Raw genomic sequence first — 27,884 nt, forward strand, 5'->3', positions numbered from 1 at the left:
AGGGAGGGAGAAGAGAAAACAGATTCCAGAGATTTTAAAAACACTATTTGGTGGGAAAAGGAAATTGTTTACTAATTTAGAGGGAGCTGGAGAGCACAGTTAAAGAAGACAGGTGATCTCTCTTGAAATTACTGAGTTTGAAGTAATGGTAGGATACATGTCATAATAAGTACTAGAGGAATAAAAGAGATAAGTATTCTTGGTAAGTATTAGAGATCCAGTCGTTACGGTGTATGTGGCATTAAACATACAAGTACTTAAGACCTGGGGAGGATATGCAGAAGGAGAAACAGCCAAGGATAGAAGCCTGGGGAACATACATGTTTAAGGAGATGTTAGGGAAAGAAATCTCTACGAATATGGCCAAGAAGGAATAGTCAGAGAGGTAGGAGGACCCTAGTGCTTACTTTGAAAGAGAGGGAAGGAACTGAGAGATGTCATATGCCATAGGGACCACTGTTTTAATAATGGGAAAGTAATTTGTCCAATTTGTCCTTCCATTAAGTTAATTAGTTTTCATGATTATAAACTGTACTTCCAATCCTAGTCAATTGTTTTGCAAAGGATGGGAAGGGATGGATAGATATGTGGTTGGGTCAATTCTAATTAATCCCACCTCTGGAAAATCAGTTAAAGACACCAGTGAATTGGGAGGGAAGTATATTTTCATGTAAACTAAAATATTATTTTTATTATTTGTCATATAGAGAAATTTTAAAGCACTATATTTTATATAATTTTATTACCTACAGTGAATGTATTGATATTTTTTAAAGGTAGCATGCTTTTAATGTAATGTCTAGTAGTACAGATATGATAGTTGAAGACTGTTGTCTAGAGAACGCAGATGTCCTTGGGACAGTCTCAGTTTAGTACTTGGCCCTAAGCTTTGATCAAGTCCTGGGGAATGCACCAGAATGCCAGTTCAAAATTACCATGAAACATACTAACTAAGCAGATAAGCTCTTCGTACTTGTTGATCTCTGTGGGGAAACTTTATAATAGAATTGAAATATAAGCAGGTTTTTTGGTAAATACGGGATCTTAGCAGGAGTTTTATGCCAAACAAATATTATTTTGAGAGTGGCAGAAGAAAATTTTCTTGTGTACTATATTCAGAGTCCTCTTCTGGGTGCTATACATGAAACTTGGCTGTTGGTGAGGACTTACAATGAGTAAGGAGTGTGTAGGGCTACAGAGTCAAGTCTACCTGCACTGAAGGGCCTAACCATCTAGTTGAGGACAAGGGCATTCCTAAACCTAATGACAGGGAAGTGACATTACTTCTTTCTCTAAGGGAACTGGCATGAGGGATTTGTAATGCTTTGTGATAGTACATGTTATTTAGTGCAAATGGATTTTGAAATGCATTGGCATGCTATAATAATTTTTCTTTGAACATGCAGGTTCTCCTGAAAAGAAAATTGAACATTCATCCATGAATCAAGAAAATACCACTGCAAACTCTATCAAGAATAGAAAAGCAAGTCCAGTATCTAAAGACCTCCGGACTGGAAAGAAAACCTCAGAGAATTCATCAGTAGAAGGTCAGTTGCAAAAGGGGAATGATGAATCTGAAAGTGATTTTGAATCAGATCCCCCATCTCCTAAGAGCAGTGAAGAGGAAGAGCAAGATGATGAAGAAGTTCTTCACGGAGAGCAAGGAGATTTTAATGATGATGATACTGAACCAGAAAATCTGGGTCACAGGCCTCTCCTCATGGATTCTGAAGATGAGGAAGAAGGAAAACACAGCTCTGATTCTGATTATGAGCAGGCCAAAGGAAAGTACAGAGACGGGAGCCCTGTCTGCAGAGGCAGATCTGGCAGTGGGCCAATCCAGGATCCTAACAGAACACTCCTCACCCAAACCCGATCACCCTCTGATGCTGGAGTGGAGACCCCTACACAGGAGTTCGATGTGTTTGGCGCTGTCCCCTTCTTTGCAGTGCGTGCTCAACAGCCCCAACAAGGAGAGAATGAAAAGAACTTCTCTCAATGGACCAAGTTGCCTACTGTGGGACTAGAGCAAGAGGAATTTGATGTATTCACCAAGGCACCCTTTAGCAAGAAGGTGAATGTACAAGACTGCCATGCAGTGGGGCCCGAGGCACATACTCTCCCTGCTTGTCCCAAACGTGTAGATATATTTGGCTCCACTCCATTTCAGCCCTTTCCCACCTCAACAATTAAAAGTGAGAGCAGTGAGGACCTTTTTGGGCTTGTGCCCTTTGAGGAAATAGCTGGGAGTCAGCAGCAAAAAGTCAAACAGCGTAGTTTACAGAAACTGTCCTCTCGCCAAAGGCGCACAAAGCAGGATGTGTCCAAAAGTAACGGGAAGCGGCATCATGGCACGCCAGCCAGCACGAAGAAGACTGTGAAGCCTGCCTACCGCACTCCAGAGAGGGCGCGCAGGCACAAAAAGGTGGGCCGCCGAGACTCTCAAAGCAGCAATGAATTTTTAACCATCTCAGACTCCAAGGAGAACATTAGTGTTGCACTGACTGATGGGAAAGACAGAGGGAATGTCCTGCAGCCTGAGGAGAGTCTGTTGGACCCCTTCGGTGCCAAGCCCTTCCAGCCACCAGACGTGCCATGGCACTCTTCACATCAGGGCCTGAGTGACATCCGTGCCGATCATAATACCGTGCTGCCTGGGCGGCCAAAACCAAATTCACGGCATGGAGCATTCCATAGCGCAGAGGTGTTGAAGATGGACGATTTTGGTGCCGTGCCCTTTACAGAACTTGTGGTGCAAAGTGTCACTTCACATCAGCCCCAACAGTCCCAGTCAGTTGAATTAGACCCATTTGGTGCTGCTCCATTTCCTTCTAAACAGTAGATACTTCTGACAGACTCTTGGCATTAACTCCTGTTTCAAAAAAGTATGAACAGTTTTATGGATTTGAAAGAAAATTTATTTGTATAGCTCTTTATATCATTCATTCTTACAGGTCAGTCAGACTAGGGGATTTTTAAATAAACCAAACAGAATGAGGAAGTCTCTCTGCAGGGCAGTGATGTGCTGTCTCCTCCATGAAGAGGAGAGGGAGCCACGCTTCAAGCTTGACCCAGGGTCTGGCTGCTGACAGGGCGGCCCAGGACAGCAGGAACGCATATGGCATCTTTCCAGCTGCACAGCCACTGAAAAGGAGCTGGAAAGTCAAGTCATTGCTTTTATAACAGAATGTCACTTGTGTGTGCGTATCCCAGACTCATTCCAGAATCAGCATTTAAAACTAAGGTTATTTATACATACACAGGTTGCACTTGTGGATTTTTAAAAAAGTCTCTTCTAATTTCCACACACAAAAAAATCTAGTTCTTGTGAAGAATTAGAAAGCTGTTATCGAGAGTGCAGAGATTTTAGTCCTTGTACCTTTCTCTACAAGCAGAGCCAGAAGTAACTTACTATTGTGCCTAAAGTTTCATTTTTAAAAAGAAGTGCCATTATTATGGAATATCTACATTGAAAGCTACAACAAAAACTAAAGAGAAGAAATGTCTGAGTGGGAAAATGTAAAAATGACACAGAAGAGAGGAAAAACATTTCAGAAACACTGTATGTTTTGTTTTTGAATGATTTCTTGCTCAAAACTTTTATTATGCCCCTAATAAAGCAGATTATTGGAAAAACTGGGAGTGAGGAGAGGGTTATGTAGAAATTTTACGTCAAGAAAAAAATAAGTAGCTGGAACCCTGAGTTTTTAAGATGTTTACAGTGTAAAATCATGTTGCATTTAGTAATACTTTATTTAATTACCACCTTTACCCAATATTCCCCAAGTCACGAACAACAATTTTTTATTAGGTTCAGCAGTTGAAGTAGTTTATTAATAAAGTGCACAGAACAGCATAACCGACAAAGCCTTATAGGCAGGATTCTTGCCTCCTGCTGCAAGTACCTCTGCACTAGTATGCAGGACCTTCAAATGGTCTAAGGAATTAGGTGATGAGGGCCTAGCATTTCAACTCTGCTAGTTGATGTGTCTTTAGTAAAAAGAATCCAGCTACCAAACTGCCTTCTTTTACACCACAAATCCAAATTAGAAACTTGAGATTTTATAGAAATTGTTTAATAAGATAGACATTTATGAATTAATGTGAATACAGTATCTGTGCTTCCTATGTCTCCAACTGTTTTATAATTAATTGTTCTTCCCTATCAAATTAATAATATTTAGAAGTTTCTAGAGCTGTTAAATCTACAAAAAGGGGCGGAAACTATTATCAGCTAGCATGCTCCTTGATTGCTTTGTTTTAAATTAACTCTTTGAACCCAATTAAAGTATATTTTATGAGTAATCTTACTAGAATCTCTTAATTATAGTGCCCCATTTGGGATGAGCTATTTGCTTGTTTTCACAGTTCCAAAATTGGAAAGCAAAATGTATGTAACTAAAGTGTGTATTCTTTTTTTTATTGCTTCTCTTTTATATTTTAAATTAGATACCAATGTATGGACAAACAGGGAAGTAATCTGTGAATCACAGTCAGCAGAGGTAGACCAAACTTTATATTACTACTTAAGAGTTGTACTTCTAGAGCCCAACTGCACCAACTGTCTTGTGCCAAAGGCAAATACTACATTTGCACCTTTTTTTTCTGATTCTCAGGTTAATACTGCTAATACAAATGCTCAAGTAGATGTTCTTTAAAACCTTATGGTGTAGATTCAAGTGGTACTTTCTTTTAAAAGTGAAGAGTTGATGATTACATAAAGTAAATTCATGAACTATATAGTAGGTTTGTATCAAACAGAAGTTTTTTTTTTTAATGAGAATCTGTTGGTTGATATATATACAGTATGCTTCTTGGAGTGGTTTTAGTCCTTGGCCTTAGTCTCTGCTAGGCTTTATGAGTTTTGTAATTTAGAAGGGGTAAGTGGGTGAATTGGCATCTCCTTGGCTTGTATAAGTATAAAATACTTAGTCTATCTGACACCAAGGCCTTGCTTACACTTGCTTTTCAATACTGAGTAATTTTAAATGATTTAGACACTGATGTAGATGCTCTGGCTTATAATGTTGGATAAATTCTAAGGAAGTAACTTTGACATTGTTTAAAATACTTACATCCTTATTTTTATTTTGTTATATAGCTCAGTGACTTTCCTCTTTGAGATTATAGCTCAGAGGAAACATTTAGGATTCACTGAACCCAGTGAAATAGAAAGGGGGAGATTACTTTGTGTTAAAGTAGAGGCATTTTCCCAAGGAGTACAGGATTAGGGTTGTTTTCCATTTCCCGGATTAGGGTTGTTTTCCATTTCCCATTGTTTCCTGCCACTACTGTTAGGATTATGTCACTCCACACACAGTTGATGCCCAGCTAAATTCCCTTATGAGAATAAACCTCCCAAGACGTGAAAGAACTTAGCACATACTTGGCACGTGCACTCAGTGGTAAAAGTCTGGCTCTGCTATGGGATGGCCCAATTCTTTAGGGAAGGAAAATGAGGAAGAAATTATCTTCCTATTATTAATCAGGTGTCCTTTGTGCTTCTTTTGTATGTAAAGTAGTCATAACTCTAAACCTGTAATACTTGAACATCACTAAGGGAAGTACATTATGAAGCTAGCAAAAATCTGAGGCCAAAGTCAATTCTGTCCTAATAGCTTTAATGCTTATTGATTATGAATAATTGTTTTAAAAGTGGACCATCTACTTAATTACTTTAATATTATCACTTCAGCCAAAATGTTAGTGCTAAAAGATCAGGTTTTATGGCATCAAAGAATGTATCTGCTAAGAGATACAAAACTTGCTTGGTATATATTTTAGATAGAGGAGGAAAGGTTGTTCCCTGGTGAAAATTTAATATTTATTCAGAAGAATTGGTTGGGAAATGGTGTTAATTCTTCCACTGTCTGGCCCCATCCCTGTGTGTGTGTGTGTGTGTGTGTGTGTGTTTGGGCACGGTTGTGACATTGTTTGGAATTATAGATAGATGCACCTTTTGATCCTACCCTGTTGATAACAGGGTAAGCAGTAGATTGCTGTCCTCATCTTGCTGGTGGAAAATACTAAGGTGGAGCCCACTCTTCTACTCTGATGTTCATCAGGCAGAGTACTTTTACTGTTCATTTACTCTACTTGGTTTATTTTAGGTTTTGGTACTTCATGTAAGCATTGCTGGAAGGTACATATGTCATAATATCACTAGTTCTGAGGAGTTTGTTTTAATAAATGTAGAATGTACAGTCAACTTTTTATCAAAATTACTCATTGTTTTAGGTCTAATTGATCTGACAGATCTACTGTGAGAAAGAGATGACATATCTACTGTGAGCATAACAAATGTTTATTTGATAATTTTTATACACAATGGTGTTTATATATCAAGATACATAAACACACGCATGCAACATGTCACATTTCTCTACTGTGGAGTTGATGTGAGTTTTTAAATTTTAAATGAAATTGCTACCACAATCATTACTAAAAGAACATTTGCTCTTAGTAAGAATAAGGTAAACAGATGCAAATGCAAAGGGTCATCATTTGGGGTTATTTTTATTTAAGAAGTTATTGTGCCACTTTTGAAAGAATTTTATTACTATGCTCTTTTCGTGATTGGAAAGTGATCTAATAGTAAGCAGTATATTAGTAGTAAGCTATTTTTAAATTGCTGGCAAACAGCTTTAAGTGCACTTTCTTTGATTACACTTAAATTTTTTGTTAAACTTGAATTTTCTGAAGACTTTTAAGTACCACTAAGCAAATAACTTTAATAAGCCTGATTTACATCTTCATTTTATTTCCAATTGTTACTTTCTAAAGTAACTTAGTCCTCAGATATAGCTAGCTGGGAAACTGTTAAGAAATAGAACTATCAGTTGCTTTTGTTTTCTTCTTCTATCTTATTAAGCACTAATGGATTTTACTACTTCATTGCCTTTAGACTGCTTATTCACGACTGAATTCTGTCCCTCATTCACTTTGTTGTTTGAAATTTAAATTTATTTTCTTACTGTATTTATCATACCTACTGTTTTAATAATCTGCTTTTCTTTAAATGCAATAAATCCCAAATGGACTGCATATTCTTTATAATCAGTGACTTTGGAGTTTTTCATTTGCCATATTAAAAGTTTCATTTATTCAGTTCTTTCATTCACACCACAGATAAGCAGCACCAATTATGTGCACCAGCTAGTGGAAGAAACAAATGAGTAGGATCAGACCTTTGTTCTTACGGACTCAGTTTTAAGTAAGAAAACCCATTTTGACCTAGCATTTCTGCAACAAAAACACTTACCAGCACAGTTTGTTCAGGTACAATTACTGATCATACTGATGAAGGTAAGACAAAAACATCAGACTCTGAAGTACCTGTTGAATGTTTGGCATTCTATATTCTTCAAAAACTGATGACATGTATAACTTAAACATTTGGTTAAATAAAATACTGTAATCCTTTGTTATGTCAGAAAAGAGACTTTAGCATGTTGAAGAGAAAACCTATTTATTGGATTGGTGGACTAAGTTTAGTGTCAAGATCATAGTATTTTCTTATGTATTATTCCACAAACTAGTCTTTAGATTGGTGGCTTGTGGAAGATTCCTCTTCTTTGTTATGAATAAACTTTTTAAGTAGTAATATTTATCTTAAATTATGTAGAAAAGTAAGGGCTTTGTGTATTTTTGATAAATTATACAAAGGAGTAAAATATTACAAATGATTAGAAAAGTTATATAAAAAAGACCTGTGTAATGTAAACTATCCAACCTGAGTTATAGTTTACTTCTCTAGAAAGAATATATGCTGCAATAAGAGCTATTCATTTGAGTAGCTAATCCCTTTTTAAGGAATTCCATCTCCAGCATCATATTAAGATGTAGTTAATATTCTCATATTGAAAGCATTAACATTTGAAGTTTTATTTGTAGCTCACTTTAGGTCAGATGATTGTATTATTTTTGATCCCAGATTTACAAAGCAGGACTAGAACTCTGGTGGATGTTATTCCTGCCCTGTAAGGACAGCAGGTTCACTTTTCACAAGAGGCCCCTATTGCTATTATAATATCCTTTCTGAAAATGGTTCCTCAAAAGTAGTTTTGGTTTTGGCTATTTATCTTGCTTCCCTACTTGGGATGTATGGTACAGAATCGGGATGTTGGTACTTACTAGCATGTGTACCTCTTTTCCAATGTGAACAGTTATTGTGATAATGTGTATAAGAGATACATCCCCTAAGAGCTGAGCTGATTGCTTACTTCACACACTTCAGCAGGGGTTGTAGTACCAGAATGGTGATTTGGGGTGAAAACACACCTGTTCAGCTCAGCAAGCAACTGGCAGGGATTCAGAGTGCAGGCTTTACCCCTTAACATTTAATACAGGGCAAAGGATATCTCCAGGTAGGTACCTGCCAAATGGAGAGTTCTACAGCGTATGCCAGTCAGTCAATCACAATCTTCGAATCGGATACTGTGTCCAGGTAGGATGCCATAAGATGTGACAGATATTCCCTGAGTCTTCATTCCTGGTTCTAAATACGATTTTGAAGCTGTTACGTATTATAAAGAATGACAAGCAGCACTTAATATATTAAGTAAACCCAGTTTATTTACATAATACATATTTTGCCATGCAGCTTACTGGAATACACTTAGTATAATAAAAAAAGACAAGCACTGTCCTGCTATTTGAAAATGGCTTTATATAGAACAATAATTGTCTCTTAAATGAATGAGCTAACTACAACCTTACAAGTCATCATAGATAATTTAAAACAGCCATGGATAATTTTAAAATGTAAAGGCTGTAGGTAAAGAGCTTTCATAGTTTACACATTGGTGAAATTAAAATCAGTCTTTTTTAGTACTATAGCTGAATTAGCTGAATAGTATACTTCTTATTTTACTAAATCTATAAAAACAAAAATATACCTTATTACAAGGCTTAGATCTCTAGGTAATTTTTAAATAGTTAATGTTAACAATGTCTTAAAAATTTTGCCAGTAGTGATATGCACACAGTAGGTATAAATTCTGATAATACAGAAGTGTTTATAGTTGACAGCAATCCACACTTACTCATTCCCTACTTTATAACAAATACATCATAGTTAAGATAAAAATGAGAGCTTTCTTACAATATTTAACATTTGCATGAAAAAAGAAATGTTCACCTGGTATAATTCTCCCTATAGTCAGACTTGTATGCTTTTTAAATTCAAAAAACGATTTTAAACACAGTATACTCTTTTTATCCATTAATTCAGGTAAACATTAACTCATATATTATAAAAGCCAGGAAGATTTTAAAAAAATAAAAGAAAATGAAACTAAAGGTTCAATATGTTTTAATTTTGAGAAGATTTTATAATAAAAATGGTGCTAGACCTAAAGTAACTAGACTTCTCCATTTCAAATTAACTAACTACTTAGTGTATTTGGCCAAAATGACAGAATATATATTTAAAAGTAATAATATGTGTAAGCCAATAAGGGATGTTTTAGGGAAAATACGTGTTATTACACCAAAGTGTCTCATCACTTAGCATATAGATCAGATTTGTGGCTTTATGAAGTAAGCTGTTTTCAAAGTAGTGTTTTCCATCATAATGGTACCATAACAGTGCACCCTTAGCCTACTGGGGCAAAATTCTTGCTGAGATACTAGTGTGGGGAATTTATATTCCAAAAAACCTATACTGAAAAGAAATACAAAATTTTACAGACTCATAAACACATTAAGTAACATTCCTAATATCAGATGTAAAATGGCATTTTGGGAATAAGCTTCACCATCAATTAACACTTCTGATATTTAGAAATTCCAGTGTTCAAAGGTAAACCAGTATTTAAAGCAGCTCATGTCAACTCATTAAGAAACTTTGGTAATATTTTATATTCCAATAAGCAACATGTTTTTATGAATGACTGCTTTAAGGGATTTAATTTATGCATATGAAAAGACCAAAGAACAAGAATGTTGGGTTGTATGACAGGGCAGTGAGATCTATTTTTTAAATATATTCAATAAAGAGCAATTTAATGTTTTAGAATACTAGATAGTATATATCAATACTCTGTGTTATCAATGCAATGCTAAATAACATGTACATAAAGACTTGAGCACAGGTGAATAATCACATCATCCAGTGAGGTATCTGCATGACTTTGTTCTAAGGCTTAAGGTTTACTTCAGGGTCAAGACTGGGCCATCTGGATTCGATGGCCTTGAAAGTAGCACCCACATAGCTGGGAACCCCCATCATCAGGGAGTTGTTTAGGACTGCAAATTCAGAGAGGTGAAAGCTCTTTTGCTACAGGAATTTTGGAACCACAAATCTGTAATTGGCAAGAGTCTATTATATGGAATTAAATATTTGAAATTAAAAAGCTTAAATGGCTAATAACTTGGTTACCAGACCACAGAATTTGTTGCCTGATTATCAGGCAACATGTATTCAGTTTTTAATGTGATTCTTATCTGATGGGAAATGACAATGCAAGTCCTCTTCCTCTCCTCAATGCCTCTCTAAAAGAAGAGGTTTCAAGTTTTTGTCCTAGTCAACTAAAAAAAAAGGAGAAAAAAAAAATCCAGTGTTCCTGAGGAGAGGAGAACCTGTAGCTTAAGTGCCTGTTTCTCACAAATCATGTTATTTAAAGACTAGTGATTATATTAAACCATATCCTAGCTTGTGTTAAGCATAGACTATTGTATGTAACCTTTGCCTTGATTAGGTACACACTTGATTATCGACTGTAAATATCTTCTATTAACTACACAGGATGACTCCATTTTATAATAGAGGTAAAGCCCTTCCTAAGAAAATTAATCTGGTATTACCCTAAAATGAATACTGTTTCTAAACTGGTTTCATATTTATTGTTACTCAGATGTTTTGCATACAAGCAGCAAATTAGTAGTTTCAAGGGCCCATAAAGCAGTTAGTATTACAGATCCCCAAGTATATTTTTCCATTTTTATAAAGTACTACTCATGATGTATTAACCAAGAGGAAAAATGAAAAATGAATGGGAATCTTAGAAATAGTGGGGTATACAACTCCCCATTATATATTGCTTAACAACTGAGTACACCAGGTGGCCATACCTGAATTCATAAATGTGAAACATAGTCAGGACAAGGCTTGTTATGTCTGTATTGCATGACATACACTGTTGACTGATGCCACCAATATAACATCACCACTGCAAGGATATGCCATATCTGGTGGCTTGATCCAAGGTAGTTTAGTTGTCCTGGAAGGGAAGATAAAGACAAAAGAATATTTAGTATAACTATATTTTGATATTAAAATATGTATTTTTATCAATGGGCTTAGAAATATGGCTTAGCAGCAAAAATATTTTGGCAGTCTCAGAGCACCTGGAGATTTGGCTGGAAAGTAATTGAGACCCAAATGTTTTAAAAAAGGATGAATTCATTTGAGTCTAATTATAAGGTTTTACTCATTGAATATACTGGTGAATTTTAGAAATACTATTCTAAGTGTGTTTTCAAAATCTAACTTGGTTAATTTCAGGAATTTGACCTTTTTGTTTCCCATGTCTTACCTACCTAGTGAAGAAAAGATATGATAGAAGCAAAGGAAATTAGCTGTACAAATCACAGAGTTAGGTATGAAGCAGATATGCTGTTATATTTCAACGTCTGCTGGACATACTTTCTACTTCAGGCAGGTGTGTAAGCAGAAAGCTGACCTGAATCTTGTTGTTATGAGACTAATGGAATAAACTGAAAAATGTAATTAGTAATGGGTTAACTAACTAAGGTTGATTAGTTCATATACAACTTAGAACTATCCATTTCTTTTGTGGTTAAAAGTTTAAATTCCAAGGCAATTAAATAACATGTGCAAAACTTCTGAAAAATAACAAAATACAAAGCTGTTGTAATTTAAGTAACTTTTTCTTAGTCATGGTGCTTCTATGGTTATGTAATGTAAATATTCTCTACTGTCTTTTCTTACCAAGAAAAATAATGAGTACAGTATGTAGATTATTTAAAGGATAAGTTAACAGAATTCTTTCTGTAGGGGGTTCTTAGCCTTTTTATGGTGCCACAGAACCCTTTGACAGGCTGGTAAAGCCCAAAGACTTATTTTTAAAAGCCTAAAAATACAGAGGCTTATGAAGAAAATTGATTATACTGTAATACAAGTATCACATATCCACTTATTTCTGTTCATAGACACCTTGGAAATCCTTGGACCCATCAAGAGCGTTGTGATGTTTATGTATATTTAAAAACTTAACCAGAGGGAAAGTATTTGTTCTCAGGTTTCATTTTTTTGACTTTGCAGTATGCACTCACCCTCTCACCACCACTGTACATGTTTCTCTTTACAGCCAGGTCATAAGGGAGGACTGGCTGAAGTTTCTAAGCCATTCATTCATGAACATCTGACACTATCACTTTTCCATCTGTAAAGACTTTCCATTTTCCCGTATTCTACATATTCCCACTGCTCAAATGTTCCTATACCCCACCACAGTCAGCTACACAGGGCTATCTGATGTCAAGTTCATCTTGGAGAAAAGTTGCATAATATGTGACTTATTTTTATGAGTGCCCTATATTAGACAACTGGTAACATCTGATCTGAATATTTTAAGGCCTAAAAACACTATTGCCATAATCATGCAGTATAGGGAACTTTCACAGTTCAATTTTCTACATGTATCTGTGATGATGAAGAAATCAACAATAAATGAATTATAACAAAGTGATACAACAATGTATTTTACCAGAACTGCTTTCTGAAGAAAATTCTGGCCCTGCCTGGAGAATGTGTGGTCTTCAATTCAGGGACATGTCCTACTTATGTTCCCGAATCCTAAGAGTTACACTCAGATTCTTTTTTATATTCCATTCTTATTTAAAACTGCGTGGTAAAAACCAAGTGCAGAGAGGAATGCCTGAGGTTCTGTGGTCTGTGTGTTCTCTACAAGAGCCGTTTGCATCCTTTATTCTCCAGTGCATGTGATAAGTGGCAGAATCCTATGATTTACTGTGGGAGAGATTTTAACCCAGGATGAAGGAGGGACAAGTTTGGAGTATGAATTTAAATGGCTCCCTTCTAGGCCCACTTAGACTTGCATCAAAATCACATATTTCATTTGTGAGATGGAGGTTGAGAGATACTATAATTGAGGGCTTACTACTTCTGAGGAACTGTGCTAAATATTCCACATGCATTTTCTCATCTAATCCTCACAATAACCTGATGGGACAAAGTATTTATCTCCATGCTTCAGGTGAGGAAATGAGCTGAGAAAGTTTAAGTAACTGATTTAGCTCACATAGCTACTAAGTGTCTGATGTGGGATCTGAACCCCAGCAGTCTGACTTGAAAGTTGATGCTGGTTAACAGGCAAATATAGTTTTGGAGAACGTTATTCACTCCACCGAGTGTTCTCTTATTTTTTTAATCGGAATTTTTTTCTTTGGACTGAAGAACCAGGCAAATCTGTCCTCTTGAGTTACTAGCTTGTGTATATATCTTGGGGACATAAAGACCCTTAACTTTTATTATTTTCCCCTTAGCACTGAGCACCTGCAAGCTGATAGGCAGACTGGTGGCCTTTATTTTATAGAAGCTTATGATGGATATATTGCAAAATAATTCTAAACCTGGGCTCCTTTTCATCATCCTCTTATTTTTTTTGTCTCTTATTATTTAATGAATCTCTGCAAATATAAATTATTTTTTAAGACTACACTTGTAAATAAAGAAGTTAATCATAATTGATAATTAGTATTTCAAAAAAAAGCAGTGGCTGGAAAAACTGCTCAGAGTTAGAAGACCCCCAGCTTTGTCACTAGTTCTTAATTGGGAAATGGTGGTAACCCCACCTACTGGATTCGACACATTGTAAGCATGAAAAGAAGTCTGTGAAAGCCCTTTGAAAATGAAAGTTTCAGATAACACTTGAAAATAGGAGAGCCATTACATAATCAACAATATTGAAAAAATAAATCTGAGTTTTGATGCTCTGAAGTATATACCTCCACCCTATGCTTAGAATAAAGTTACAAAAATCACTGTAAAAGTGACACCCACCTGGAAAGTACCGTTCTGGAACTTTGGAAATGTAGAACAGGAAAGCAAGAAGAGCAATCACATACATCACAATTACACGGGGTGCAAAGTCCTGAAAAAGCAAAACATTTTTTCACAGCTCGTTAAATCCCGAATTTATTATGAATCTACTACACAGATTAGGTAGGATTCATAGGTGGAATTAAAGTGTATTAAATCTGAGCTGCTTTTGCAGACAGTCTCCAGTATTAGAGGTACTAATGGAGCTAGAGCTGTCACATGGCTGAGGTCCTAGGGACATCTGACTCTACCTGTAACACAGGAACATGGGTGCAATACATATGGGAATGGAGTTAACAGCTGAATAAGCCAAGAGACTAAAGACCAGGGACATGTGGTTGAAAAAGCCCAATAATGAAAGCTCCACCATCCCAGATAAACGGTCCTCTAGAATACCACTATATGAAGCAGTCCATCTCACAGCTCTGCGAGAAAGCTTTTCCTTGCCCTAAGAAAATCAGCCAGCTATAATTCATCCATACTGTTTCCAATTCTGGTTATAAAGCTAATTTACCAAGAAGCCATTTAAGAAATAAAGACAAATTACTTCTCTTCCTGTACACATATTTTGGGAATTATCATGGCCCTCCCTAAATCCTATATTCTCAGACTAATCAGCCTCAAATTTCTCAAATATTCTAGTCCCCAACTCCACTATACCAACCAGATTAGCCCTTCTGGAGCTTTTTCATCTTTGGCTAAGTGCTTCTCTCTCTCTCTCTCTCTCTCCATCTTTTTAAAGTTAGAACTTATCAGAGAATTTCTCAGGAAATCTCCCTTTTTCACTAAAATGATCTGTGATCATGTTGAATTTCCATCTTTAAGAACTACTGTCTTCCAAAGCCATATTTCTATTTTAAGCCTTCTGAACACAGTAAGTTTCTGTTTTTTTCCCTTAACTTCTCTAAAACCCACAGGTTTAATGGGCCTGGTTCTCTCTCTTTGTCATTATAAACTTAAAGAGCTATATTTACATCATTCCAAAATTTTGGTCACTACTCTATCAATAACCAGTTATTCAGTTCTGGTTAGAATTATATCTAGAGTGGCCATTCCCTATTCTATTTTCTTATTTTCAGGGAATTGAAATTAGAAGAAAAATAATGTTTTCATTGATACTAGGATCACTGAAATTCCTTATTATTACTATCTCATCTTTCTTCCAATTTCCTAATCTTATGAAGAAAGTATCACCCTTGTCCTCAAGCTGGCAAAGTGGCTGATGACATCATTCAGTTCATTGTATCAAAGAGCTCTCCTTCGGTTTAGATTTATACTCAAATGCTTCCACCATGCTGTGGCCAACTTCATGCAAGTACATGTATGCCTACGATTAGTACCCCGTCTTCTAAGAAAATAGGATTCTTTTGAATAAAGCCTGCAAAATCCCATATTCCAGACAAAGGTCTCACTACAAGTGTATGTGGTTTCTAATAGATTTCTTGGCATATTTACTTATGCTAAAAATTCTCAAGTTTACTTTCTAGCATATATGTACTCTCTAGTTTTAAATGGATCTCTAAGAATTTAAGTCACATCTTTAATCCCCTTCTCAAACATACTGAAGTCTCACTTATGTTCCTCCAAATGTACTCCAACTGTTCCCCCTAATGCCTAACTCTAACAGTTCATTTATTTCTCAATATATTTTCCTTGGTGGACAGAATATACTCCTGTGGCTCTTGCTACTGATATGATAATGATGTTCAATCACAGTCTCAAACTCTGATGTCAGTTCCAGAGACTATCTCCACCTTTACATCCCACAGACACCTCAAACTCAACAGGTCCAAGAAAAAAACATTTCCCAACTCCTCCTCCTCCACACACAAATACATACATAAATAAAACGAATCAACTGCAACTACTTCCATATTTGTATTATCCACTGACACAGCTGACGAAGCTGGAAACTAAGGAGTACTCCTCTATAAGGACTTGGTTATTTATACACTAAGGGTAACAGAAACAGAGTTAAGAATGTTATAATTTCATAGACACCTCAGAAAAAAAAAGTAGCTAGACTTCTACTCCTGCAAGGTATACTTATTCAGATTGAAAATTATGGCATCGGTATGCAGTTATAAATATGCTCTTGAATGACAAAGACCACCCACTTGGCCTGATTACACTATCCAAAAGGAATAAAATTGAAAGGACAAAAAAATGGGAAAAATACTGACTACACTCAACTTACCTGTACAATAGGAGCACCAATTCCTCCATTGAGCCAAACCCAGTGAAGAGTAGGGATTACTCCATATCCCGAAACAGAACAAAAGATGATAGAACGGAGCCTCTGCCACTGCTGTGTTAGGTAATTGGGATGAATCTGGGCAAAGAACACCGCCAGGATCATAGCAAGCACTGTGATCAAGTACACCTGACGCCAATACTAGAATGAAAGGAAACCACACAGGTACTGTTACTAAAAATAAGGGAAGGGAAAGAGTAATTTTGGCTTCCACATTACACATTCCAAACTTGGTATTACTTGGTATTTTCATTTCCAAAAATGATTACCTTCCTTTCTTAAAACAATGTGTACTTACCACCATTAGGTTTCTTAGGATGACAAACCAAATTCCAAAGTGGGCTGGTAAAGAACACATTTTTTCATACAGAAGCACTTTCCAAGTACTTATCCTATGCCAGGGACAATTTAAGTCCGGTGGAAACAAAGCTATGACTTGGACTCTCCCAGGGGATGAGCTCACAGGCCGTGGGAGGAGCAGAATATAAACAAGCAATGACCATCTGATTATAAGTATCTGACTTAGGCACAAATGTTGCAGAACCATGGAAGGGGGAGCAATTGGTGTTACCTAAAGTAGATAAAAAATGCTTCATACAGAAGATAAACCTAAGCTGGATCTTGAGGACAAAATGAGATTTGGTGGGAAAGAGGGGGCACTGGAGGAAAAGGGGCAGCACCTGCCATGGGGATGAGCAGGGAGGCTGAAAGGCCAGAGGGTTGTCAGGCTAAGGGTGTGGAACTTAACCATCCTGGCACTGGGGGGGACAGCAGGTTTGGTAAAAATGAAATGCCATGGTTGTTTCTCACATTGACTTATTAGAAAGAAAACTGACATCAGTGTAAAAAAGAAAGAGGTGAATGGAAGCCAGCTAGAAGATACCAGAGTAATTGATTCAAAGAGAGAGTGGGGGCTTGGACTCTTACTGAACAAAGAAGACAGATGGGAGCATCAGGTTCAGGAGACATTTTTGAAATAAACCAGTCTTACTGGTTGACTGATGTGTGAGGACAGAAGAGGATGGCTTGACTGTTTCTAGTAGGAAAGGCAGCAAATGGCTTCTACTCATGGAGCAAATGAACAATCCAGCTGTGGTATGTGTGTGTTGAGGGGAGAGAAGGGGGAAGCATGAAACAATGTTTAGTTAAAAATATAAAGGGCTTAGAGAGTATTTAGGTATCTAAATGAGCAGTTGAAAAGCTGCTCTTGAAGCTCAAAAGTTAGGAGCACATAGGACAGAGTTCTTAATATGGCTCCAAGGACTTCAGTGGAGCTATTAGCTTTCTGAGATCACATATCAAATTGCGTGGTTAGTCTGTGCCCAAATGTACATCCTCCTGTATGGAGGGTCTATAGTTTTCAATCTCATTCTCAAAGCAGCCTGTATCCCTTCAAAGCTAAAGAGCCACTACAGCAACTGAATTATTTGGAAATGACTAGATATCAGAGGGAAAAAAAAAATTTTTCCTTTAAATGATCAAGGACTGTATTCGTTCCAATAGTTTTCTTTATCCTTTAATCTACTTTGGGATTCTAGTTTTTCTTTAGAGATTTGTAAAAAGTGTCCCACTAGTCAGTCTTCTTAATTATCAGGTATGTTGGGAAGAGATAATAGAAAACAGTTTTCAGAGAAATAGAGAATAAGGTAAGCAAAACAGTCCAAATATTACATGGCTGCACTTACAAGTTCCTACTTACAAGTGTTTGCTCTACTTTTTTTTTAAAGATGTAAACCATTCAATGTGGAACCAATTGTAAAAGCTGAACAGACATGAATAGTCTACTACTAAAATAAAATCAATTTATAAGGTTAACTGCATATATATTTAATTATATGCTTATATTCTAAAGTAATTAGGCCTAAAAAGCAAATGTGATATGTTAAATGGCTATAATTATGTTCTTACATTCAAGCCAAATTTACAGTTTTCCTCTTTGCTAGCTCTACCTTCTGGCTATGTTGGCAGTTATTTGTTACTGTGTAGATAAAAGGTTCTACTTAAGAATTCCCAGCAGTTCGAGGAATCCTGTGTTGCAGCCAGTTTTCCCAGTGAGCAAAGGCTGGGGATTACAGCTTTGAAGCACCTGCTACATAGGAAGACTCAAGCAGGCCAGGCTTTAGTCGTTGTGAATAGGGCTAGAAGAACTAGTCCATAAACTGCCCCTGAGAGAGCAGCTCAGTCTGGGCTTTGAAAGGAAGGGACCAAAAGGACAAAAGCAAAAAAGAGAGGATGGTAAGAAAGCAAGAGGAAAAGGGAGTAGGGTTTCAGGGGACTTTGTGGATGGGAGAGCTTGAAATGTACTGAGCTCATGGGAGATTCGTTTGTCTTCTTGGCTAGGACACAAGGTGATGAGCTAGGGGGTTGTACTCTAGTTAGGGTGGCCAACATGTTTAGGTCAGGTGCTGTATAATCTAATCAGTATTTCAGATGCTTTGCATAAGGCAAAAATGGACAGTTGTGACATTATAGTCAGAAAGTAGAGTGGATTTAGAACTCAGAGCAGACACGTATTTCTTAAAGACACTCACCACCTTTCTGGTCTGCCTCTAGGCCTATCTCCAAATATAAGACTAAGGAAAGACATATTTCTTATAAAAGAATATGGGTCAACACACTTAGATATATCTCCCCCTTTTTTTTCACTGAGAGAGGAGTAAAGGATGCAAAGGGAAAATGGAAAGCAGCAGTCAGCTTCATAATTTTATCAAGTGCTAACTTTGTTTAACTTGAACTCTATAATCACAAAACATGTAAGGTGTATCTGAGGAACCATGTTAGCTATATGGATTTAGTGGTAACATGAATAATTTAATGTTTTACATTATGTTTCAGAATATAACTTTAATATATTTTGATGGGAAATTAGTAAAATGAGTATGGGGCAGATAACAGGTATTAGAGATCACAGGGCCCTTTTGAAAAAATGAGTTTATGCCTATACAACTCTTCTATTTTTTTTCTGTAAGTTAATTATGTGCTTATTCATAAGTTCAAGAGAAACATGGCAAGAAAACTCAAGACCTATATGAAAGGTAGAATATAAAATGTTTTAAGTTACTTACATTATTACAATAAAATGCATAAAATACTCCAGAGACATAGCATCCCAGTATTCCAATAGAAATTCCTGCATAATCTAATGCCATCCATCTTCGACAGGTTTTTTCTGACCGATGGCAAGAAAAGAGATGATAGCCCACAGAGCAAAGCATACAGACCTGTGGATAATAAGACAGATCTTAGGTAAGAGAAACATGAGGAATTAAAGCAAACAGGGAAGCTGTCAGGTCAAGCCCATGCTTTCCAGCCAGACAGACCCAGGCTTGGATTCTAGCTTTGTGCCTTATAGTCAGGCAAGCTGTGTCATTCTCTAAGCCTCAGTTTCCTCATGGGTAAAAAGGGGATAATAATCACAATGAAATGTAAAATCGTAGCCATTTTATAATACAAAAAATTTAAATGAATAGCATAGTAGTGGGGAAATTATACAAGTAAATGTTTTAAAACATCAACTGAGGCTTATTTTGATCCACGAATGAGTTTACTTTTTAAAAAGTAATACATGTCCTTAAAAAAGGAAAAATTACAGTATGATGTAAAAAAAAGCCCCTCCTATTCCCCAGTGGTAGCCACTGATAACACTCATGTGTCCTTCCAGATATTTTCACTGAACATGTCAAACACCTATGATACAGAAGTCTAAACACACACACACAGATGCGCACACATGCGATACATACTTTTAACAAACGGAATCACATTATACTTTCTGTTCTGCACTTTGTTTTTTTTCACCTAATTTAAGACTTTCGTGTCTGTATGAGATTTCCTTGTATAGTTTATTTCTAAGTTGTAAGTTAAACATGGCGTTGTTGTGTCCAAGAAAAAGAATTATGGATTTGCTGACTTTATATGTTGCCAAATAGAGAGCAAGGCTGATGTTATTCTACCAGCTGCCCTGAGACAGACAAGGTTTCTGTGGCTGGACTCCCTGCCATGAAATACCTGCCATATACCATGCCCTTGGGGTACAAAGTTAAAACCTCTTTTCTCAAAGAGAATTTTTTTTGACAGGAGTGAACAAATGGTGCTATGAGAAGTCCTATAGGGTAAGTCTGTGCACAGCATCATTAGAAAACAGAGGAGGGAGGGTAGTGGACCTGTGGGTGTGTTTATCTGGTGGGTGGAGGAACAAAGCTTCTGGAAGAGCTGCCACCTGAGCTGGACCTTAAGAGGCTGTTTGGATATTCATCAAGGATGTATGTAAAGATGTGCACATGCTTATTGGAGGACCCACAAGAAAAGCAGCATATTGAGAAACACAGAACCATTAAGGAATGTCATGTAGATTTCTTCATAATACAATTATGACAAGTCCTATACATCAAGGAGTTTTGACTTTAATACTATGGGCTAGGTGTGATACTATTTAAGATTTTAAGCACACCCTTACAGAAAGGCTGAGATGGGAGCAGTCCTGGCGAGCAATGATGAGAGCCTATACTAAGTGACAGGGGACGTAGAGAAAATGGGACAGGTAAACAACATGAAATAGGTCAGACTGATAAAAATTTTGTAAGCAAATGCTAAGACAGAAAATGGTCATCTAACTATAGTCTGGTCATTAAACAAACCTAATTAGTCCCCATAGACTCAATATCAATATTCAAAACAGTACACCTAGCCACAATCTCATTGCTTCATCCACTGTCTAAAATCACTGTCAGTCTGCAGCTTTGGCTACTAAGCTACAAGTCAGTTTTCTGACTCAAAAAACATAACTCTAAGAAGCTTGGTTATTTGTTTTCTTAGATTATTCTTGACATTAAACACAGTAAATCTAGTGAAATCAAGGTGTACATTCCCCGTGACAGGGAAAGACCTCATTGTCATAATGTTGAGTGGTACCAAACAGCAAGCAGAGATGATCATAGCTCTGATCATCTGCCTACACAAGCAGAGGAGATAGGCAGGCAGGCAGGCGTGAGGCACTTGTGTATATAAAAGTGGAGAGATTTTAACCCAAATGTCAAATGTGGTTACATCTGGGAAGTGGAATTTCAGATGACTTTTACTTTTTTCCATATACTTTCTTGTTTGCTTAAACTTTTACATGAGTATCTTATACTAATAGTAAGAAATAAAGGTAATTTCATTGTGAAAAGGAAAATAAAAGAGGAAAGAGAAAACCTATAGTATCAAAAGGAAAATATATACTGTTAATAGAGACAACTGAGTTTTAAACAAGTTGTCCTACACATAATAATGTTCTGTATTGAAAAGGATGTGTTATTGATAGATTTCCTTAAAATACCGACTGAAAAATTATCTGACCAATTGAGCATATTTCAGTATTCTGGAAAGTTTCCTTCTGTGGAATATCTCTCTCATCAAGGTAGGTAGTTTTAGTGTGACATCCTGCATCTAAACTCCTTGGCATGATAACCAAGTACCTCAGGATCTTGTTTTTACCTCTCTCCAGCCTCATCTTTCTCCATTCTCTGAAGATCCAACCAGAAAGACCAACACCTAGAAGTTCAGAAAGTGCTAGTGTCTCTTGCTTCTGGGCCTGTACACAATTCATTTTTTTCTGCTTCAATGCCCTGCCTCACTCTCTCTTCTGCCCTCCTGCCTGGGTGACTGGATCTTTATGGTAGGGTGGTTATGTTCAGCACTGTATTACCAAGCCTAGCTGAGTGCCTGGGTGTAGACAGGAGGCATTCCGAAAATATTTGTTCAACTGGATGTAAATGAACTGAATCTAGGGAAAAGTGTTCTCAGGTTCTATTCTTCTCTAAGATAGAAAGACCTCTGGGAAAGTTCAAAGCCCCTGAAATTACATTCTGCTATTCAGAATGTACTTTATTTGGTTGGTAGGAAAGCACTAAACATATAAAATGGGTAAGTGTGAAAAGAGAGAAAATATTATGTCTTTAAAAAATTAAATGTAAATCATTACTAATATATATATTTACAGTTTTCCATGCTTCTGATGACTCTGAGAATTTGGGAGAATTGGGTGAACAAGTTAAAATATGGTTTCATAAAAATAAAAATGATAGAAATGGTATTTCTAAGTAGGGAAGATGTGCATATTTGTCTTTAGGAAGTTATATAGCATGTAACAGAAAGATCACTGCACTGGCAGTTAAGAGAACAGGATTTACTGTCCTGCTGAATAATGCTGGGTAAGTCACTGTAACACTCTGGGTATTTCTTCATTGGTAGTTGAAGTTATTTCATCTTTTTAGTTTTGATTAATTGCTTTCTTAGGCCAATATGAAAATGAATTTGCATTTCCTGAACTAACATCAGCTGTGGCTGGATGGTGACAAGATAAAGGGCAGGCCTAGGGATAGGGGAATACATTTAGGATTCTCAAAATAGATTAATATCTATGCAACAGTTGAGTATGGAACAGTTTTGCTTATTGAGAGCATCTCAGTCTATAATAAGATACATCTAAAAATTTAACTTGATTTATTTTTATCTAAAAATTAAATTGATTCATTTTCATTTTAAAACTAGAGATAGATTCTAAGAGATGTTTAGGTTCCATCAGGACAAAATTAAACCTAAGAAAGAGTATACTTAAAAAAACATTAAAAAAAATAATTTTCTAGTAATAACACAAAAATACAGAGTATTCTTTTTCTCAAAGAAATTTAAGACATTATTCCAGGAATTAGAATTAGAAAAAAACGGGAGAGAGGTTCCCAATGTGATTTTTGGTCACTTAACTACAAAGTTCTAACTTGAGTCAAATAATAAAGCTCTAAATCAAATGATACACAATGGAAGCAACATCTGTGCCTGACTTAGATTCACCTTTCACACAGAGTAGCAACAGGTTAACTACAGGGAGTCCTCTGGCCTGTGTTTGGAGGAAGGGGGATGACAGTTTTTTCTTTTTGTTTTTATTTCTGTACTCTCTGCATTACTTAAAAAAAATTTTTTTTTAATTTTGGTTCACATTTGTTTTCTTCAGAATTACCTGTTTGAATAGCTATTAAATATAACTTCTAAAGGCACTTTTAAGGATTCTTGTAGAAAAATGAAAGTGCTTTGAATTAACAAATACAAGAGGTGGAGAGGAGGAGAAACTGAAAGTATTTGAAACCAGGCAAGTGTAAAAGGACCAAAGGAAATTAACATTAAAGCAACAGGAAACATAATTATCAGCAAAACAAGACATTAAAATTAAGATGGTATGGAAACAACAAATGCAAAAATCACAAACATATAAATAGGAAAAAGATGAGAAATGTTCCCAAACAAGTTTTAAGCAGACACTAGTATTCTACTTCAGCCAGAAATGAGAGTACAATCAGATTCCTATCCTTCCATTAATCTTAAAGCAGAAATGTCTAAAAAGGGAAAAGGGTAAAGGAGAGAAAGGAATTTTCTCAATCTTTAAAATTTATTAGATTTCAGATATACTCTAATAATAACATCCAAATACACTCTCATAAAAACATACTTTCAGAGCTTATATTTAAGAAAGCAAGTAAGCTAACCTATATGCAATTTGGGGCTCTTTAAAGCAAGGAGGGTGTGAAATAAGGTCACCTGCCCAAGCTTGTCTGACTAAAGTTCTCTTTACCAGTAACACTGTTTGTGAAATGACTTACCTGGAAGCAGAAAAGACAAATAGAACAAATTACAAAATCTTCTCTGGATGCACTTGCTGAAGGTAACACAGATGTCATGTCATATATTCCCAGTGTGAAGAAGAGAAAGAAACCAAGCAAATGACTCCAGATGTTTACCGTCTCATTAGATAAAATAAACAAACTGGAAAACAAACCAACAAGCAGCTCAGATTCAAATTAGCTCCTCACTAACTGTCAGCATGTAGAAGGTTAAAGGACAGTTTTTGGGTTCACCTAACACTTGTTACTTTAAGCCCATAACCTCATCTTTGCCTTTCTAAATTTGATATATCACTTAGTTTACTTAATCTTTAAGTTTTTCCACGCCTCCACCAATCCTGAAATTGTAGAGCTTTTTTGGTGCTCACCTCTATTGTCATATTTACATTCCTTCCTCATATTATTTATGTATAAATTCCATCTCCTCTGCTAGATTATCACCCCCCTGAGGGCTGGCACCATTCATCCTTATGGCACTGCTGTTCCAAGCAGAGTATCTTGCTTAGATTAGATACTAAATGTCTATAGGAATGAATGTGTATATTAAAACTGGATGATAGCTAGGATACTTTGATAGGTATCTGAAAACCTATCTGAGTGTACGGTTAGGCACAAACTTCAAATACCATTTTAACATGCATTAAATGCAAATGCAAAGTTAAATAGACTTGACAGAAGCAAAACAAATACAACTTGATACACTGGAAATGGCCTTTAAGATAGACATGCTGGAACAACTTCGCTGTGGTTGTTTTGTAACCAAACTAGTTTTCAGGAGGTATGAATTTATCCTCTTTAGAAACAATAGGAGATTACTTTTAATATCAGTACTATTTGCCCTCTTTCAAAATGTCCTAACTGAATTAAGTATGGAAGCACAGGTTGATAAAGAGTGTACCATCCCGAACAGGAGTCAAGAGATTCTTTGTCCCTCTACCCTAATCCTCAGCAACAAATTAGCTCTGTGATCATGAGCAAGTCACTTAAGCTCTCTGACTTCAGTTTCTTCCTCTATAAAACAAAGGGGCTGGATTAAATGCTGTTGCAAGTCTCTTCTAGCTCCTTTCTGAATTTTGTGAAGTACTTGTCCAGCTGTGGGTAGGACTCAACTGAGTATACATCAAAAGGTGACACCATGACTAAAGATTAAAATTCTCTTGCCAAATCTAATCTTTTTGTTTAAATTAAATTTTTGTTTAAATTAAGTGTTTGACCTTCACTGTTTCAGAATCCTTATTAGTAAGCATTAGTGTATAACTAATCAACTGAATTTTCAGCAGTCACCACAGTTCCCATTTTCTGTACATCATAAACTTAACAGCATCTCACACTATCAAATGATCATCAAAACTAAGTTGGATCTTGTACCATGAATTTCAGATTTATCCTGTACAAGCATCAAGCAGAAAGACTACTTATGTTTGGGGCCAAGGGGAAGGATGCAGAAATATGAGGGAACATAACGACAGGACTATTCTGATAATTAGTATTATGTTTTGCCTATTGCCTCAGAACTGTTCATTTTGTGAAACCCAGTATAACCTTATTAACTGAACTCAGAGGCACAACCTTGGCATGTTCATTCAAGACCTTGGCATGGTCTGCCAGTACAGTAGTGATATACAAAAAACCTCTCCTTATATCCGAAAGCTGTCCCGATCACTCTTGACAGCTAAAAGAGAGAAGGCAAACACCAAACCTGGAAAAGATGAAGCAGGTGGGAAGAGCATCTGGAAGATCCCTAGTAGAGGATCTGCTATTATTCTGTGAGAAATTAGGCCCATACTCTGTTCACCTTCAAAATCAATAATCATCTCCATCATTATCATCTGTTCTGCTTTGAAATCGGTGATCACGATAACAAGCCACCATTTACTGAGTGCTTATTAGGCACCAGGCCCTGTGTAGCATTTTTATATACATAATCTCACTTAATCCTCATTACTTTCTGAAGTAGATATTACAATTACACTCATTTTTACAAATAGGGAAAATAAGGCTCAAAGAGGTTAACTTCTGTTCAAGCTTCCACGGTTGCTAAGTGGCAGATCTGGATACCCAAGTCTTTTTTGATTCCACCGCCCAAGATCTAAAGCACTATATTTCATTCCTTGATCCACGAGATTATGATCCTAACATCAGAAAGCAGAAGATGACAGCTATGTGGGTATAAAATGTTTAAGGCAATTCACTACCTTTCTATCCTTGTGGAACTTCACATCCAGAGCTCTGATACCTAGTGTAACAATTTATGAACAGGGTGGACAGAAGGCATTAGGGAGGAAAATAATGTTTAGGATTCACATTGTGATGTCCTGTGGGCCATCCACTGAAACCCAGCTGGGATGGACAGTAATGTCACTTTGTGACGGTGAGTCACAGGAAAACTTTCAAAAGAGGGCAAGAGGATCTGGGGAAAGACCATGTTGCGACGAAGATCAACATTCAGACACGTGGTTACTGCTTTAAGCGACTCGGAAGCCCACATCCCGGCCCTGGGGTTTGTCAATACAGCAACCTGAAGCTGGCCAACATCTGTGTCTTAATTATTTTAAAGAGGGGTCCTATATTTAAGTTCATACAGTGAATTTTAACAGCTATTCTAAGAACTAAAACACTGATTTTTCAGTTTTGTTTTTTTTTAACCCCAGGCTTTTAAAGGACTCCCGGTTTTAAAGATTTAGATGATGAAGAAACTCCCCTCTTAGAGATGCTTCTGTGGTGCTCTATTGGACAATGGTGCCTGTTATAGGCTCCCTTTGCTATAGTGCTTTCACTGTACAGTGTTTTCCACAATGGTTATGTAATAGTGTAGTTATCTCTCTAATGTGTGTCACCCAGGCTCTACTTGAGTAGCTTCATGAGAACAAGTGCAATGTCTGCTTTTCTCTTCATGACCCAGTATAGTGCCTGGTACCTATCAGGGGTTCCATCTACTGAATGAGTGAATCACGGGTTTCTCAATACATATATGGCATGTGAACTTGTTTACTATTATATAGACATTCATCTGGCCCAAATCCTCTGAATTTCCATAGGGCTGCTCTAAAAATAAACAAAGCTTAGGTATACACGGGGCCAAGTATGGATGAGGCATTGTCAGTGGGGTCTATTCCAACATATATCCCAGTAATCACCAAATGGAATAAGGGATGTAAAAGCCATTTGTAAACAGCAAAGCCTCTTAGGAGAGTTGGTAATTATCATCATTGTTACTTACTATCATTATTCTTCTCTGGATCAAGTATCCCCTCGAGGGAAGAGGGAAGGTAACGAGAGGGGAGAGGGGTTAAAAAAGGATGAAAAGGATGGAACAGCCAGGAAATGACAGGCACGCAGAAAGCGGGGAAAGCAGCAGGGACACCAGACAAAAAGGGTTGAGGTGACGAGGAGCCGCCGGCGCGCCCCCACGCTGGCGGCCGGACTGTACCTTTTGATACACAGCCTGGAGGGCAGGTAGGCCCGGTAGCCGTCAGTGATGTACGGGTTGTCCTTGAGGGACACGGGGATCTGCTCGTAGGTGTACAGGCGGATGCCGCGGGGCACCAGGACGGGCCAGTACTGGTAGCTACCCAGCTCAATGTAATGTGCGCTCTTCAGCAGCTTCTGATGCATCCTTCCCGGCGGCCGCCTCCGGGGAGCTCGCCCAGGCCCCGCCTCCCCGGGGAGGGGGCTTCGCCTCCGCAGCCTCCGCCCTGCGGCCCGCGATCGCTGCGCGAGGTCCTACGGCCCCGCCGCTGCCCAGGCCCGGCTCCGCTCAGAGAGCGGCCACGGCCCTCGGCGCCGCGGCGGACCCGGCGGCGTCGCAGCCCTGTCTGACGTCAACACGCCGCGGCGGGCCCCGCCCCTCATCCCCGGCCTGGCTTGGCGCCCTGGGGTTGCGGCGCAC

At 37.3% G+C, this 27,884-nt stretch overlaps 2 protein-coding genes across 9 annotated transcripts in view; one reads left to right on the top strand and one right to left on the bottom strand.

Annotated features, from left to right (window-relative positions):
* The window catches only part of BMP2K (BMP2 inducible kinase), a 174,984-nt gene extending 171,458 nt beyond the window's left edge, over positions 1 to 3,526 (top strand). For all 4 annotated transcript variants that reach the window (XM_036906441.2, XM_036906440.2, XM_036906443.2 and 1 more), the window contains one exon: positions 1,407 to 3,526. In XM_036906441.2, coding sequence (XP_036762336.2) covers positions 1,407 to 2,842 — 1,436 coding nt within the window. In that variant the 3' untranslated portion in view covers positions 2,843 to 3,526. The remainder of the gene's footprint in view (positions 1 to 1,406) is intronic.
* PAQR3 (progestin and adipoQ receptor family member 3) lies at positions 664 to 27,809 on the bottom strand. 5 transcript variants are annotated; one of them, XR_005029004.2, is made up of 8 exons: positions 27,426 to 27,809; positions 23,975 to 24,137; positions 19,406 to 19,561; positions 16,284 to 16,481; positions 14,048 to 14,138; positions 11,074 to 11,222; positions 8,375 to 8,497; positions 664 to 2,872 (listed from the first exon to the last, which is right to left on the bottom strand). XR_005029004.2 is itself a non-coding variant. In XM_036906445.2 (7 exons), the coding sequence occupies exons 1-6, from the start codon at positions 27,608 to 27,610 to the stop codon at positions 11,080 to 11,082; spliced, it is 936 nt and encodes a 311-aa protein (XP_036762340.1). In that variant the 5' UTR covers positions 27,611 to 27,809; the 3' UTR covers positions 8,553 to 10,530; positions 11,074 to 11,079. The 5 variants fall into 5 exon arrangements, 1 of the variants encoding a protein (XP_036762340.1); XR_005029003.2 differs by having other exon boundaries at positions 8,375 to 8,515; XR_008997775.1 differs by lacking the exon at positions 664 to 2,872 and adding an exon at positions 3,132 to 3,155 and having other exon boundaries at positions 8,375 to 8,515.
* Between the last annotated feature and the right edge of the window lie 75 nt (positions 27,810 to 27,884).

The sequence above is a fragment of the Manis pentadactyla genome, chromosome 5 (genome assembly GCF_030020395.1).
Source record: "Manis pentadactyla isolate mManPen7 chromosome 5, mManPen7.hap1, whole genome shotgun sequence".
NCBI lineage: Eukaryota > Metazoa > Chordata > Mammalia > Pholidota > Manidae > Manis > Manis pentadactyla.

What these genes read in the sequence shown, in the direction of transcription:
- PAQR3 (XM_036906445.2), bottom strand. Translation starts at nt 27,610, where the DNA reads ATGCATCAGAAGCTGCTGAAGAGCGCACATTACATTGAGCTGGGTAGC. An exon ending in TCCAGGCTGTGTATCAAAAG is followed by an intron (nt 24,138 to 27,425) that starts GTACAGTCCGGC and finishes TTTGTTTTCCAG; the next exon opens with TTTGTTTATTTTATCTAATG. An exon ending in TCCAGAACGGTACTTTCCAG is followed by an intron (nt 11,223 to 14,047) that starts GTGGGTGTCACT and finishes CTTCCCTTCCAG; the next exon opens with GACAACTAAACTACCTTGGA.